This window comes from Rana temporaria, chromosome 6 (genome assembly GCF_905171775.1).
Source record: "Rana temporaria chromosome 6, aRanTem1.1, whole genome shotgun sequence".
Taxonomy (NCBI): Eukaryota; Metazoa; Chordata; class Amphibia; order Anura; family Ranidae; genus Rana; species Rana temporaria.
The window spans coordinates 98,933,711-98,950,083 of NC_053494.1; the positions used below are offsets into that span (position 1 = coordinate 98,933,711).

General features: G+C 44.6%; 1 protein-coding gene and 1 pseudogene across 2 annotated transcripts; one reads left to right on the top strand and one right to left on the bottom strand.

Annotated features, from left to right (window-relative positions):
• Positions 1-1,070: 1,070 nt before the first annotated feature.
• Positions 1,071-10,718, top strand: ATP5MF (ATP synthase membrane subunit f). 2 transcript variants are annotated; one of them, XM_040357066.1, is made up of 4 exons: positions 1,071-1,179; positions 3,551-3,658; positions 7,354-7,470; positions 10,619-10,718. In XM_040357066.1, the coding sequence occupies exons 1-4, from the start codon at positions 1,164-1,166 to the stop codon at positions 10,645-10,647; spliced, it is 270 nt and encodes an 89-aa protein (XP_040213000.1). In that variant the 5' UTR covers positions 1,071-1,163; the 3' UTR covers positions 10,648-10,718. The 2 variants fall into 2 exon arrangements, with proteins under 2 accessions (XP_040213000.1, XP_040212998.1); XM_040357064.1 differs by lacking the exon at positions 1,071-1,179 and adding an exon at positions 1,250-1,298.
• Positions 10,719-15,066: 4,348 nt separating this feature from the next.
• LOC120944520 lies at positions 15,067-15,188 on the bottom strand (annotated as a pseudogene).
• Between the last annotated feature and the right edge of the window lie 1,185 nt (positions 15,189-16,373).

Genomic DNA, 16,373 nt, shown 5'->3' on the forward strand with positions numbered 1-16,373 from the left:
GGGACACCTGATGTAAGGAGGGACTCTACTGGGGACACCTGATGCAAGGAGGGACTCTACTGGGGACACCAACAGCTAACAGCAGGTGTTTGGAGTATCTTTATCTGTTAATTGTTAAACTTTCTGAAATGCACATATTGATATTGTGGTGTAGGATCTGGGCCTGCTGTCCCCCCATCCCTCTTTCTTTTCTTCCTTCTCTGGCCTTCACTATCTCTTTCTTTCGCTCTCCCCCTCCATCCCTAAATCATCTCAGACTCGAACCACACCACTTTGAGCCACGCCCCCTTTAAGACAATTTTTTTTTAACTACGCCCATTCCCCTAAGTCACGCCTACAAACAAATGTCCCGCCCCCTAATTATAAGACTCTGCCTACATACAAAAAAAGTGTCCCTATACATTTTTTCACAATGTTGGCAACTATGATATCGGTTGGCATGGGCTGGTTTCTATCTATCATTAGCAGTTATGTTTGGCAGCCGGTCCAACAGAACCCAGCTTCTGCCCGAAGGGGCATGACCAAAAAAGGTCTGATCGGGATTCAATCAGCAATCCAATGGATGAATAGTGCTGACAAGTGTGCTCTGGCTGGGGGAGGGGGGACGTCCTCATGCCAAAACACAATAGCTCAGTGGGAGATCGCTGTACTAACAGTGGATTGTTAGTACAACTGCTCCTCCTGTGCTCTTCGATTTTTTGTTTTCATTCAGTCTGCTTAACTGGAAAAGAAAACTCAGTGTGTACCAGGCTTTAGGCTGAACAGGAATTGGTTGTGAAATGTAACTAACATACCCTAAATGAACCAATCCAGCAGATATGGAGGGAGCCAACAAATTCTAGACAGACATTACCTCCTGTGGTAAACACCTGTTTTTTGTATATTGGTCAGAAATCCTTTTTTTCCTCCAGCTTCGATACTTATCCAATGACTATTCTATTTTATGGTTGTCTGATAACAATACACTTCTATTTAGACCTTTAAATACAAACACACAAGGTTCCACATTTTACAACTACACTCTTCCACCTTCAACATGGCGACGAGTTCTGTACGGAAGTGACGTCAGTGCCCGGAGCCGTCTTCCTTCCTGTCAGAGGCGGTGCTACAGTACTTGGCATTGGGATTGCCCGCTCCTCCTCAGTGTCATTCCGGACATCAAAATGGCTGACAAGCTGGGTGAGGAAACGTCTGCTGTGTGTGTTGTATGTGAGGTGTCTGGGGACAAGAAGGTTTGGAATGCGGCATGCTCAGACGCGTTGTAATGGAGGCTGTGACCGGGTCACCTCATTGCAGAGGTGACCTTTCACCGTGTGTCTTTACCCAACACCGTGTTATTGCTTTTTTCTGGTTACTTAGGGTCATTACCAGTGATTAGAGAATCTTTATTGTATGTGTAATTTAGGCTTCCCCATTGACCTCTGGGCCTAGATGCAAAGTTGGGGTGTTAGCAAGGTGGAGGGGAACCATGCCATGTAAAGGATAAAGCTGGACACATGCTGCAATCTGGCGTACAACCTTCTTAGGATTTTCCTACAGCTCTGCACTGAGTGGGCATGTCATCAGATATAAAGGTTTGTGCAGTGGATTGCCTTTCAGAGGGCATTTGAAAGGCTTTGAGGTGAGATGTTCCCTTACACTGCCTGTTGTGGCCCTTAAAGTGGTTGTAAACCCATTACAACCACTTTAGCCTACAGGTAAGCCTAGATTAAGGCTTTTCCTGTAGGTGCAACAAATACCTACCCGGTTTAGGAGATATTTGCAAAAAGACACCAATGTCTACGGCGCATGCCCCATTACTAACGGCGTTAGTGGCGGCACCCTCGCGCATGTCTGGGAGTGACATCATCGCTGCTCCGGCGATATGCGGAAGTGAATCGTGGAGAGATGGCGCAGACGGAGGAGGCGACCAAGCACCACTGCGGGGGCTTCGATCTCGGGTAAGTACTTCATAATGAGCTAGTATGGAATTGCAGGGTGTTTAAAAAAAGTTTAAAGAGGTTGTTAACCCTTTACAACCACTTTATGCTACAGGTAAGCTTATAATACGGCTTACCTGTAATTACTCAGGATATCCTAAATGGTTTTGGAGATATCCCCTGCATCGGCACATGCGCACTATAGCAAACTGAAGTAATGGCACGTTTTTTGTACCATTTTTTTTTTTCCTTTAGATTTACCAAAACCATATAATATGATGGCAAACCTAAACACGTTAAATTTGTATGCAGTCTGGCAGGCACTTGCACTACATAGCTGAAGGTAAATCTAAAGGACATTGATTAAGAAAAATGATATAATGTATGGCCAGCTTAAGGCTTTAGCATTTTTTTTCCCCTACACATACATTGCCCTATTAAGAGAAGTAAAGGATTTTTTATTTGAGTATCATATTTTTACCTATTATTTAATTTATTATTTTTACCTAGGTGGATGCAGCATCGGTTCGAAGTTGCCTCTGTCCCCCAATGCCTCTACACTGAGAACCGAGTGATCGAACACCGCCAATCACTCCGTTTTCAGAGATCCCAGAGCAGATTGCTGTAGACTCAGTCAGTAGCTCTCTGCTCTTCCCCCCCCCCCTCCTCGCTCATTGGTGTGCTGGGCTGGGGGGGGGGTCAGGGGTGGCCAGATCAGTCTGATACGGGTGGCAGATCCAGACTGTATTGTTGCGCAGTGCCTGGACTGAAATCCGTGACGTCGGCAGAGAGTGGACTCGCTCTTTGCGGAAAACAGGTCACAGGAGTACAAAATGAATTGCATTCCTGTGATCCATAGAAGTACAGCCAAACAAGCTTTGGCTATACTTCTCCCTTTAAGAACTTGCCAATTGATCATTTGCCTCAATGTCACTGGTCACACTTTCTTCCTGTAAATAGCACAGTCCCAGCTTCTTTCAGGCAGCTTTCCTGAACTTCAGTCAGAGAGCATGCACTTCTTGTTCCCTCTCAGGGCTACCTCTCTCATCACTCCTACCACCATATCTAGTTTTGACAGGTACCTGCCCTGGAATTGCCTAAGCTATTCCATTGGAAGTTCGGCCTCTTCCCTCCATGCATCTTACACATGCGCAGTGGAGAGCCGGCTGTGAAGCGGCAAGACTTCACAGCCAGCTTCCCACAGGCTCCGTGGTGGCATCAGGGATCCAAAGATCGATCAAGAACCAGCCTCGGTGAGTACTGCACTGGATCCCTGGACAGGTAAGTGCCTTAGTCCCCTTTTCACACATACGGACCATTCATTTCATTAGTTCAGTCATGTCAAAATGGATGAAGTATTCATCCGGAAAAAAGTAATGGAACTTCAAACGCTGTATATAGCTGATTGCTAAGGAGGGGAAGATGGCTGATTGCTAAGGAAGCCGCCCGTCGTGTCCTCAACAACCAATGAGTAAAAAAAAAAAAAAAGGTGTGGGGGTCCCAAAGCAAGTATAAAGTTTTTTTGTTGTGTGTCATGGTTGCATTGTCTCCATTCATTAGCTGTTAGGACAGGAAATGTATATACTCTGGTAATAAAACTGTTATTACATTTTTTTTTTTTTTTTTTCTAGTACCTTTGGCTGAGAAGAGACTGCTGGATGTTAAGGTCGGTCAGCTTCCCAACTGGCTTGCCACTTGTAATTTCACTCCAAATGGAGTTTTGGCCGGTGTAAGAAGGGGTTAGTATATAAAATGTCTGTTTATTTACCTGTGAAACACTGTTGGAGCTTGTGTCAATGGTAGCGGTCGACCGATATATCGGACGATTTTTGGCACTTTTTAATTGATCGTCATCGGCCAATTGTTTTTATAAAAAAAAAAAAAAAGGGTAGATTTTTACTTCAGCGCGACTTGCAAATAACTTTTGTATCATAGAAGTCAATGCAAGTTGCCTGAAGTTTCCTGTTGAGCAACTTGTTTCTGGGCAGCCTGCCAAGTGTGAGAAAAGAGATACAATGTTTCTACTTATCCATAGAAGTTCTGTTTAACCATTGGTAGAGCGAGAGCAATAATTCTAGCCCTAGACCTCCTCTGTAACTCAAAACATGCAACCTGTAGATTTTTTTTTAAACATCGCCTATGAAGATTTTAAAGGGTGAAAGTTTGTCGGCATTCCACGAGCGGACGCAATTTTGAAGCGTGACATGTTGGGTATGAATTTACTATTACTATTTTATTCTCTAGGGTGTTAGGATAAAAAATATATATAATGTTTGGGGGTTCTAATTAGAGGGAAGAAGACGGCAGTGAAAAATGACATTAGAATTGCTGTTTAACTTGTAATACCAACGGTCACCACTAGATGGCGCCAGCTCACACAAGGAAGAGCTGGAGACTTCACAAGGCCGCGGCCTCAATTACCGGACATCATGGGCCCCCCGCGATCGATCTGCGGGGGAGGTGGGGGGCCTAGTTTGCCGCGATCCTGGTGAAAAGGCGCTCCGCGGACTAGGCCGAAGCTGCGGCCTCACCTTAAACATCCTGCCCGCAGCGATCCTGGGAAAAGGCTGTGAGCGGCAGATGCCGCTCGCGGCCTTTTCCCAGGACCGTGGCGAGCTGCGGGCAGGATGTTTTAGGTGAGGCCGCGGCTTCGGCCTAGTCTGCGGAGCGCCGGTCCTATGGAACAAATTTTTTATTTTTTTTTTGCCCACCTTCCAAGCTAAGTCGCCAGGACGCTATTTCTAGTCGCCATGGCGACCGGGATTTGTCGAGCCCTGGTACATATATATCTCAGCAGCTGCAGTATTTGTAGCTGCTGACTTTTAATATTTTTTTTTTTTATTCGGCGGAACTCCGCTGCTTTCACACTGGATCAGGCAGGCGTTGACGGTAAAACGCCGCTAGCAGCTAGCAGCTGATGAAGAGGTCAAATGCACCCGTGTAGCACCCCTGCTGAAGCGCTTTGCAGGCGCTTCAGCATCAGTGCCCATTCATTTCAATGGGCAGGAGTGGTGGAGGAGCAGTATACACCGCTCCAAAGATGCTGCTTGCAGGACTTTTTTTTTTAACGTCCTGCCAGCGCACCGCCTCAGTGTGAAAGCCCTCGGGCTTTCACACTGAGACTCCAGGGGTGCCGTTTTGCTGGCACTTTACAGGTGCTATTTTTAGCCTAAAAGCGCCTGAAAAACACCCCAGTGTGAAATAGGTCTAACTGTTAAATTTTATAAGATGAAGGGGAAATTCTTTTTTTTTTTTTTTTTGTTAAATCCGCCTAACATATCGGCCGCCGCAATTTCTAAATATCGGCATCGGCCAGAGAAAAACCCATATCTGTTGACCTATGCATTTTTAGTGCTTTCTGCGTTTTGCAGATTTGCACTACAGAACGTGTTCCATAGGAAACCATGTTAAATGGACTGTAGTGCAAATCTGCAAAAAGCACTAAAACTGCATAGTTGTGAATCCAGCCTTAATCACTTTTAAGTGCAATTTGCATTCCCATATAAATCGTTGAGAGTGAAGTTTATTGAAAAGTCATGAAGATCTAGAGCGACAATGAGATTATAGTACAGCGATAACTAGAGGTTGGCCGATATTTGGTGTTTTTTATTTGGCATTGGCCGATTGTGCTGGAAAAAAAAAGCAGATTTAAAACTTCAATGCGACTTCTCTAATAAAAGTCAATGCAAGTTGCCTGAAGTTTCCCATGGAGACTTCTCTCCTCTCTGGGCAGCCTGCCAAGTTTGTGAAAAGATACAATGTTAACACTTCAAAGGGCTGAGCTCCCTGTGTAAGAGTTCTCAGTTTAATCATTTAAAGACTTGGGGCCCTTTCACACATACGGACAAACGGTCCGTTTATTACAAGTCCGTTTACGGAGTTGTAACGTAACCCTATGGGATTGCAGACGTTAGCGGATGATGCAGACGTTAGCGGATGATGCATCCGCTAACGTCCGCGACCATACGCCTCCGCAAAGATCCGCTTTTGCGGACAGAAGAAAACCCTACTTTTCTTCCGTCCGGCGGAACGGATTGGATGAATACGGACACACGGTGCGTATTCATCCGATTCCCCATAGGGGAGAGCGGAGGAGAGACGGGGCGAGGAGAGACAGGGCTTGGTCTGAGCTGAATGCTGCAGCACCCCTGATAACCTCAGTTGGCACCCTGGTTGAGAGAGGCTGCGTTAGAACACATCTTATTACTGATGTCTCTATGTACAGTGCCTTTGAAAAAGTATTCATACCCCCTTGAAATTTACCACATTTTGTCATGTTGCAACCAAAAACACAAATGTAATTTATTGGGATTTCATGTGATCGACCAACACAAAGTGGCACATAATTGTGAAGTGGAAGAGAAATAATAAATAGTTTTCACTTATCTAAAAATGGAAAGAGTATGGCACAACTGCAAACTTACCAAGACATGGCCAACCACCTAAACTGACAGGCCTGGGCAAGTAGAGTGTTAATCAGAGAAGCAGCCAGCAGGCCACAGCTCAGGTGTGAGAATCTGTCCACAGGACAACTATTATTCGTGCACAAATCTGGCCTTTATGGAAGAGGCTCAGGAAGAAAGCCATTGTTTAAAGAGCCATAAGAAGTCCCGTTTGCAGTTTGTGAGAAGCCATGTGGGGGGCACATCAAACATGTGGAAGAAGGGGCTCTGGTCGGATGAGACCAACATTTTACTTTTTGGACTAAAAGCAAAATGCTCTGTGTGGTGGAAAGCTAACACTGCACACCATCCCCTCCGTGAAACATGGTGGTGCCAGCATCATGGTATGGGGATGCTTTTCTTCTGCAAGGTTGGGGAAGCTGGTCAAAGTTGATGGGAAGATGGATGGAGCCAAATACAGGGCAGCCTTAGAAGAAAATCATCTGTCTGCAAAAGACTTGAGACTAGGATGGAGGTTCACCTTTCAGCAGGACAACAACCCTAAACATACAGCCAGAGCTACTATTGAATGGTTTAGATCAAAGCATATTCATGTGTTGGCATGGTCCAGTCAAAATCCAGACTTGCAGAACTTGAGCTATTTTGCAAAGAATGGGGAAAAAATGGTACCCTCTAGATGTTCAAATCTGGTAGAGATATACCCAAAAAGACTTGCAGCGATGGGGGGGTTCTACGGTGATTGAGTCAGGGGGGGCTGAATACAAATACACACCACACTTTTCACATATTTGTAAAAAATTGAGAACCATTTATCATTTTCCTTTCACTTCACAATTATGTGCCACTTTGTGTTGGTCTATCAAATAAAATCCCAATAAAATAATTTGTTTCTGGTTGTAGCATGACAATGTGGAAAATTTCAAGGGGAGTGAATACTTTTTCAAGTGTGTGTGTGTGTGTGTGTGTGTGTTTGTTTTTGTTTGTTTTATATTGTCACTTGGTAAATTTATTTGTTTTTGTTTTTCCCTTAGGTTATGATCGATATTATAACAAATACATCAATGTGAAAAGAGGGGGCATTGGAGGGATTGCCATGGTACTTGTTAGTTATGTAGCTTTGAGCTACGCCTGGCAATATGATCACATCAGTAAGTGGTGTTACATCTAATTTATACTAGAATACAAGCTGTGTATTGCTAAGTTATATTTATATTACCTGTTATTGACATAAGAATACATTCATGTTTACCTTGAATTTAGATTTGTAATCTGCTGATCCGTTTGCGTACCAATTACAACTGCTGCTGTTGTCACAGCAGTGTAACATATCGGTTCCAAGCAGATGGTGTCATACGATTTGAGCTTGGGACCCCCAGTGTTTTATACAGTAGAAAATGTGATTGAACTTTTAAATCTGATCTTTCAATAAGCTTTTTTTTTTTTTTCTTTCTGCTATGTGCTTTTATTTTAAAGTATATGGTATGCTTTGCAATTTAAACAAATTTGATTGTATGAGGAAGGGGCGCTTGTCAGACCAATCACTAACAAAAGGAACCTGGCATTTTTCCCAAGTAAGGCAAAGTGACTGGTCCTCATAAGAACACCAGCCTTCTCCTATTAAAGGGGTTGTAAAGGTTCATCTTTTATTCTCTAAATTGGTTCCTTTTTAAGCTAGTGCATTGTTGGTTCCTTTACCTTTTCCTTTGATTTCCCTTCTAAATGTTTTTTTTCTTTGTTTGAATTTCTCACTTCCTGTTCCTCCTCAGTAAGCTTTCCACCATCATCCGAGCAGTGGAAAGTCATTTAGAACAGCTTACTGAGGGAAAAACAGGAAGTGAGAAATTCAGACAAAGAAAAAAAATCATTTAGAAGGGAAATTGAAGGAAAAGGTAAGTGAACCAACAATGCACTAGCTTAAAGTAACCTATTTAGAAAAAAAAAAAACCTTTACAACCCCTTTAATACTCTCCTTCAGTGTGCTCCCCCCACCCTTTTATTGGTCTGGTAGAGCCCTTGGAAATCAGTACTTTTAACCACTTAAGACCCGGACATTTAGGCAGCTAAAGGACCTGGCCATTTTTTGTGATTCGGCACTGCGTCGCTTTAACTGACAATTGCGCGGTCGTGCGACGTGGCTCCCAAACAAATTTGGCGTCCTTTTTTCCCCACAAATAGAGCTTTCTTTTGGTGGTATTTGATCACCTCTGCGGTTTTTATTTTTTGCGCTATAAACAAAAATAGAGCGACAATTTTGAAAAAAATCAATATTTTTTCCTTTTTGTTATAAGAAAAATCGAATAAACTAAATTTTAGTCAAAAATTTAGGCCAAAATGTATTCAGCCACATGTCTTTAGTAAAAAAAAAAAAAAAATCGCAATATAAAAAAACAATTAGCTACCTAGCGGCAACAGTGACACTAATACAGCGATCAGAAAACCGATCGCTTAGTGACACTGGCAAAAGGGGGTGAAAGGGTTAACTAGGGCGGTGATCAAGGGGTTAAACCTTTATTGGGGGGGGGGGGGGGGTACGGGGGCTACCCTGGACCTAACACTGCCTGTCACACTGACACTAAATGCAGTGATCAGTAAATATGACAGTGACACTGTGACGGGGGGGGGGGGGGGGGGGTGATCGGAAGGGGTTAAGTGTGCCTATGTGTGTGGTGTCAGTGTAGTGTTGGTGCCACTTACTGTGATGTCTTCTCTCCTCTCGTCGGATTGAAAATACCGCCGAGAGGAGAGCTGACATCACTTCCTCTGCCAGTGTTTACATTACACAGGCAGAGGAAGTCACACAGCGGGGGGTTGCGGGATTGTCTAGGAGCCATCATGAGGGGGCCGACAAAAACGAACAGCCGCCCCCTCATCACGGATCGCTCCCGGAGGTAAGACGCCCGTCGCATGTAGCGGGGGGGGGCCCCCGACCCGCAAGAAAGCAGGGGCGTACATGTACGCCCATATGCCTGTACGTGCCATTCTGTGGACGTACATATACATGCGGCGAGCGTTAAGTGGTTAAAGAAGATCTCCATCTTTCCACACACTTTACATAATTTGTTTGGGCCAAGCTAGATGTGCAGTATATAGCTGCATATCGCACTGTTTTCTGGGTGCTAGCCAAGACTTCCTGTCATACCCGTAACACAGAAGTGTCTACCACAGCGGCGCTCAGCTGCTCAGAGCAAGCAATGTATTCTAGCAATTAATACAAAGATTCCTCTGGCTGGTGTCACAACCCCTGAGGCAGGAACCTCTATACAAAGTAATGAAAGTCTAATGGTGCATGTAATCCGACATTGGATCGGTTGCAGCGATTTAGCACTGCAACTAACGATTATTTTCTTAATCGATTAGTTGGCCGATTATTGTTTCGATTAATTGAATAATCGGTTAATAACCTTATTAAAAAATTTTTTTGCTGCGATTTGCATTTTATTTATTTTTGTCCAAATTGTTGTTGGGCATATTAGAAAACACAAATTGCCACAAAAATGTTTTTCTGCAGCTTCTCCATTGAAGTATATTGAACCAAAAAAACAAAATGGCACCGTTTTGCGTTAAAAAAAAGTCCTTGCCCTTTCCAAATACGCAACAGCTTAAAAATCATGGATGTGAAACCATGTAAATTAACTTTAGTGTGTTTCTGCAAAAAGCACAGAGGTGTGACCCAGGCCTGAGATGTTTAGTAACATAATGGGGGTTAAAAAAAACTAAAATTAGTACAAAAAGAGCAAATAATCGCTACTGTAAGGGGTTCATTTTTTACTCTGGGACAGTGAAAGTAATATTTACAGTAGAGATTTGCTCTTTTTGTACTATAAAGGGCATTTTTTTTACCCTATTATGTTACTGGCCGATTAATCCATTAATTTCATAATCGATTAGTTGTCGATTATTCGATTCGTTGTTTCGGCCCTACAGCGATTACACATGTTTGTTTACATGCAAATGGCTGTGGCACTGTCGGCTTACTGCCAGCACTGATACCCTGCCATATAGTTCTATGTGTGCATATATATGTGTATATACACACACCTTCTTACCTTTGCCCTTGGACTATTGGGTACCACTACTTGAGGTACCTGTGTTTTGCGCCTTTTTTACTTGTTTAATGGCTTACTGCCAGCAGGAAACCCTGCTGATTTTATCACAATAAATTGTAATTGACCCCAAACGTGGGAATGAGGCCTAAAAGGACTCTCTAAAACCTGTATTTTATAAAAAAAATTATGTACAGTATGTTTTGATATAAATATGTGTATCACCATTTAGTAAAAATGTTCTTTGTTGCAGAACATGACCGCTGGAGAAAGTATCACTGACCAAACAAGAACCCTGGATTTTTTGTTGTTACTCTGTAACCAGATCTGAAATAATAAATATTTCTACTTCATGTGTATGTGTATTTTATATTGGGTCACTAAATCACTTCCAAAGCTAAGGCTATGAAATGCTTTAAATTTTTAGGGTGTACAGTGCTTCCGGAAAGTATTCACAATAGGGTGACTTTGATTTAAATAGCTGGTAAAATAGCTTGATTTAAATCATAATTTTTAAAGAGCAACTGTCACCTCTGTCCCGCAGCGGCTCCTCCTCTGAACCGCTGTTGACTCCCCGATAGTCTCATTCATGCTCATTCACTTTAATGGGACAGCTGGTTGCGGCAGTGATACAACAAGGTGAGGGATGTGGCGGCAGCAGGTGAGTGGATGCCATTAACAATTGCTGCCATGATGGATCTAAAATGACAGGTGCTCTTTAAATGTAAAGACTTGGACCCCTTTCACACTGAGGAGTTTTTCAGGCGGTACAGCGCTAAAAATAGCGCTGCTATACTGCCTGAAAAACTCCTGCCCAGCAACCTCAATGTGAAAGCCGGAGGGCTTTCACACTGAGACGATGCGCTGGCAGGAGAGAAAAAAATCTCCTGTCAGCAGCATCTTTGGAGCGGTGAGAGGAGCGATATGTATACCGCTCCTTCACCGCTCCTTCCCATTTAAAACAATGGGAAACTGCGGCATTACCGCCTGCAATGAGCCTCCTCAGAGGGGCATTGCGGGCGGTATTAACCCTTTATTGGCCGCTAGCGGGGGTTAATACCGCACCGCAATCGGCCGAATGCCAGGGCAAATCCAACAGTATAGCGCTGCTTTTTTTAGCAGCGCTATACCGCCACCGTGGCTCCCGCCCCAGTGTGAAAGGGGCCTTATTCTTGCTGGTAGTAAGAATCTTTAATATATGCAAACAAAATTAAGGTTTCCTATTTAGAATAATAAGCTGTCAGGTTCGTAAAACGGTGATATCAGAACCGATTCAACCATACAGTTTATACTAGTATACATAGATTTGCAAAACAATGGGATAAGGGCATATTCCTGAACTTTGTTTTATCTCATGGTTACTGTAAAATTGTGTGAAAGCATCAATGCAGTGCATGTTATCTCAGCCTGCAGCGCTTGGATTCATTGAATGCGTTTACTAAAAATGTTAAACGGCCTCATGCTACATAACTATGCTACATAAACAAAATTATTGTATCTTAAATAGAAAACTTTTTTTTTTTTTTTTCATACATCATGGGACACTGAGTCTGGCTAATATGCATTACCTGCTGGGTTATACTTTGTCAGGTGAACGACACTGGAAGATCAAAGATCTTCAGACAGGAAATGCCCCTCCCTATATCATCCCTTCCATACAGGAAGCATATCGGGGTGTGTGTGTTGGTTGTTTTTTTTTTTATTAACCAGTGCCTACAAGGTGAATGGCACAGTTTGTTGGAGCTCTCTGAGCTCCATGTCTCGATTCCCAAAAACGAATCAAGGTATTGACCAATCGGATCCATTTGAATACAGGCTTTTATGCCTAAATAAATGGTAACCTGCCTCTGGGCACTGGACCCCGTGGAGTGGAAATCCTGGACACTACAACTCTTAAGGCATTTCCTGCAGGGTGCTATACAGGTCCAGGGCAGTGGACCCTAAAACTGAAAGGGTACCCAGTCCCGCGAAGGTTCATGTGACTAGAACCCGTGAAGGGTGAAAATTGGGCCCTTGGTTTATAAGTGGCCCTGCGCCTGGATGGGTAAGCGAAACTCCTTTATTTTTTTATGGGGTGTCCCAGTAATTGTAACGATCAGTCAAGCTAGCTAAGGGCTGGACAACTGTGTGCGGTGACCATACGAGGGAGTTTTGGGCTAGCTGTGGGTGTTTGCAAAGTGTATTTTTTTTTTTTTTTTTTATCTTGCCTGTATGATGTCACACAACTGTTTTTTTTTTTTTTTTCTCATTCGGATCACCATGGCGTAAGTGCACCCCTTTTTCTAAACTGTTTGGCAGCCATGGTGCACATGTGCTATGGTCTTTTCTCTGGCGCACAAAGATTTGCGTCATGCGCAAATACACCTACATCCCGGCGCACACTCGGGTCATTTAAGCTGGTTAAGCTAAGCATGTGGTGCTTCTAGAAGGCAGCTGTGGGACAAAGAGCAGGCTCTGAACAAACACTTGCAGTGGTTCGTTTCTTCTTACCCGGGTCACGTGAGGTGCTAAAGGTGCTTGGCAGGATTGATGTATAGGGGCTTGGTGAGCCCTATTAAAGGGTCTCCCTTCTAAGGGGGTGTTGTCACACACATCCAAGTACTCTTTGTTTGTGGCTATAAAGGTCTTCCAAAAAAAAAGGAGTGGGACTAACACTACAGGGAAGGGCATACCTATGTCATTAGTAGTTCCTGATAACTTGGTCGTATCCCTAGTGTTGTATCCCCTGAAAGACCAGAGGCTTCCGGGCAATCTAAGTCGCTGCGCCTATCTGGTATAGTGCCTACAGTCAACGCTGTTGCTTCACCCTTTGATACTAAGGAACTGTCTTCAGACCTATCTGGGTTAGAGCACAGGATTGCCTTCATCACACAGGGTGGCAAGAAGCGTGACAAATCCCCCTACCTGGAGTCTCCTAGTTTGGAGCAGGAATGGGGAAGAGCTAAAAAGCTCAGGATTCAGTGCCCAGCAGATGAATCTCCTTCCGCGCAATCTGGACAAGAAGATATCCAGTGGATGTCTGCCTCGCAGTTGCAGAGGCCTCTCATCCAGACCCTGACCGAAATGGTTTGTTCTGCCTTTAAGTTGCCTCTTTAAAAAAGAGTTAACTGAGCCCCCCTGGTTCTCTCTGGGATCTCTAAGGCCTCTTCAGGCTGTGCAGTATTTACCCCTACACAGGACACCCACTAACACACAGCTCCTTTCTCTATCTGCAATGTAGAGAGCGTCCTGACTCTCCTGTATTCCAGGGGAGGGGTCGAGCATGACACTCCACACCGGGGAGAAAGCCTTGCATTACTGTGTGGAGTTAGACAGAAGAACAGGAAGTGAGGATTTCTCAGAAGAAATAAGGACATTTAAAAGCAAAATCGAAGGATGAGGTAAGTGAAGGAGGACTGCACCAAAGTAAAGGAAGCTATTTAGGAAAACTTTTTTTTTTTTTACCTTTACAACCCCTTTAACTCATCCGGGAGATAATGCACAGGCCCTAAGACCCTGTGGACAAGAAATTGGAGTTATTATTAAGGGCTTCTGTAACGGAATGACCCGTGAACTTGTAACGGTCACCACCGTTTACGACCTCCCATCAACTACAGACAAACCAGCAGGTCTCCCATTTCCCAGAATAACGAGACTTGCTCTGTGTTCTCTGGTTTCAAATGAAGACAATTTTAATGGTTTCTTCTCAGCTTATATACAGTACAAGGCATGGAAGTATTCAAAGGGACAATGAAATCTCCACCCCCCTAATCACACACTAAGGCTAATTACTAAACATTCCTTCATTAACAGCATAACAAACAAAACACCATCACACAATGATCTCCTTCCAATCCACATCCCCAGACAGACGCTCTGTCTCCGACAAGTACATTACACACATAAACAGTATTTAGCATACATAATTAGAGGTCTGGGAGCAGACCTGGATTAACACCTTTACACAAGGACAATGGAATGTCTTCCAGGCCCTGACTCAATTAGCATGTCACTAGTCAGGTCTAATCATAGAAATTAGTCATAGAATATTCTTTGCAGGCATTAAGGAATATACTGTAAATCACTGTCCATGCCAAAACAATCCAACATGTGTAGCCCATCTCATGTAATACATGAATTATGATTCACTTGCCACCCCATGCCCAAAGGGCACAGGGTGGACTCAGACCCAAGAGTTATCAGTGACGCTGACACAGGTGTATCCCCCATCCTCACAAAGTCTCTGGGTGTCACGGGTCATTCCGTTACAGCTTCCTTTTTTCTTTGACCAGTTCAGTTATTTCAGCCAACTGTTGCAGCAATTGCTATTGGCCAGTCTGTAAAGGATCGGATCAAAAGGCGTAATAGGCCTAAACAAGGAGGATGATCTACCTAAATATAAGACAGATATTCCTCGAGCGCTGTGTTTTGCTGCTGATGCCTTAAAGCAGGGATATACAATTAGCAGACCTCCAGCTGTTGCAAAACTACAATTCCCATCATGCATCTGCGTGTGATGCTTGTGGCTGTCAGTGCCTTGCCATGCCTCATGGGACTTGTAGTTCTGCAACAGCTGGAGGTTCACTAAAAGAGGAGCAAGGGTTCTCTCCCAAACAACTGACTGGGGCAGGCACCACCAAATCCAGGCATGGGGCCCAGCCCTCCAGCTTCGACCTCATGCCTCTCTGACCAAATCAGGTTTCCACCTCCACGCCAGCAGGCTTAGCGTCTGCCAACCGCCATTTATTTCCCCCTCGCTGAGTACTAGGGACAGTTAGCATAGCACCACCTACTGATAAGAACAGATACTACACTTGATCTTAGCCAAAAGGCTGAGAAGTGATAGTGCTAGTCTATATATATATATATATATATTTTTTTTTAAAAGCCTATGGCGTGTGAACACACCCAAAAAACTCCACCCGGTGCAGAAAAAATGTGCACACAAACGTGCAGACGGGTGCAACGTCAAGTGGTCCTCCTGTGAAAAAGGACCCAAACCCTGATCCCCCGGGGCGTTGGGCTCCAGACGGGGACTGAGGTACTGTGGTCCGAGCAACCGAAGCCGACACGGACCCAACTTCCTTGGAGGGACTGCCGAAACAGAGCCCTCCCAGTACTAGGTGGGGCTCCCCCGAAAGGAGACCCCATGAGAGCAGGCGAACTAAGCCAGAAAGCCATGTCCACCCACTCCCAAGACATTCAGGGCTGGCCCGAGGACCGGCACCCTACTAATCACACAGTGAACAAATAACGTGCACAAACGAAAAAAGACAAAAACGTGACAAACATAGGCAATGAATTAAATAAAGTGGGGGAAAGGGATAGTGGAGAGGAGAGTGAAAGAAGTGGTCATTGTGTTATACAATGACCAGGCCCTCCGGCCAGGAATAAAAAATTCCTCCGGTCCTAGCCAAAAGGCCCGGCCCAGGAGGCAGGTGCTAAAACAAAGCGTGTTGTTGGTGCAGTGACCGTGGTATCTTTAAATCAAAGTGACCCTCACAGTGATTCTCAGATACCCCTGGACTGCCACTCATGCACCATAGGCTTTTCGTTCCAAATCCAACCCCCCGACCGACCAGTGCAGCCCTCCACCCCTGCCAGCTAGAGAGCCCTTTAAGGTTTTTTTTAGGGAGAACTGCCGCTCCAGTTAGCAACCCCCACCAATACTAGCCCTTCCAGACCGCCCGTCAACCCGGCGGATTTGCATGGTCCTACCCCGTCGCATCCCAGGGCATTACCAGCTCTTCCAACCGGATCGCTGACAGAGATAGCACTTACACCAGAACTCGCCAAAAAGACCAGACCAAGTGCAGCCACCCATCCTCACCAGGAGCACCCTTCCAGATGGCTCAGACGCAACCATAGGCCGGCCCCAAGTATCTGTCGGGCAGCACGGCGTAGTCCCTGTTGAAACCATCCTTCCAGGTGCAATGACGTCATTGGATAGCATCCACCCTCCCTACCCTAGGAGGTGCTTCAGCACTCCTCTGACAAGTGTAAGGCTGACCGCAGGTCAGCCTGTCTTT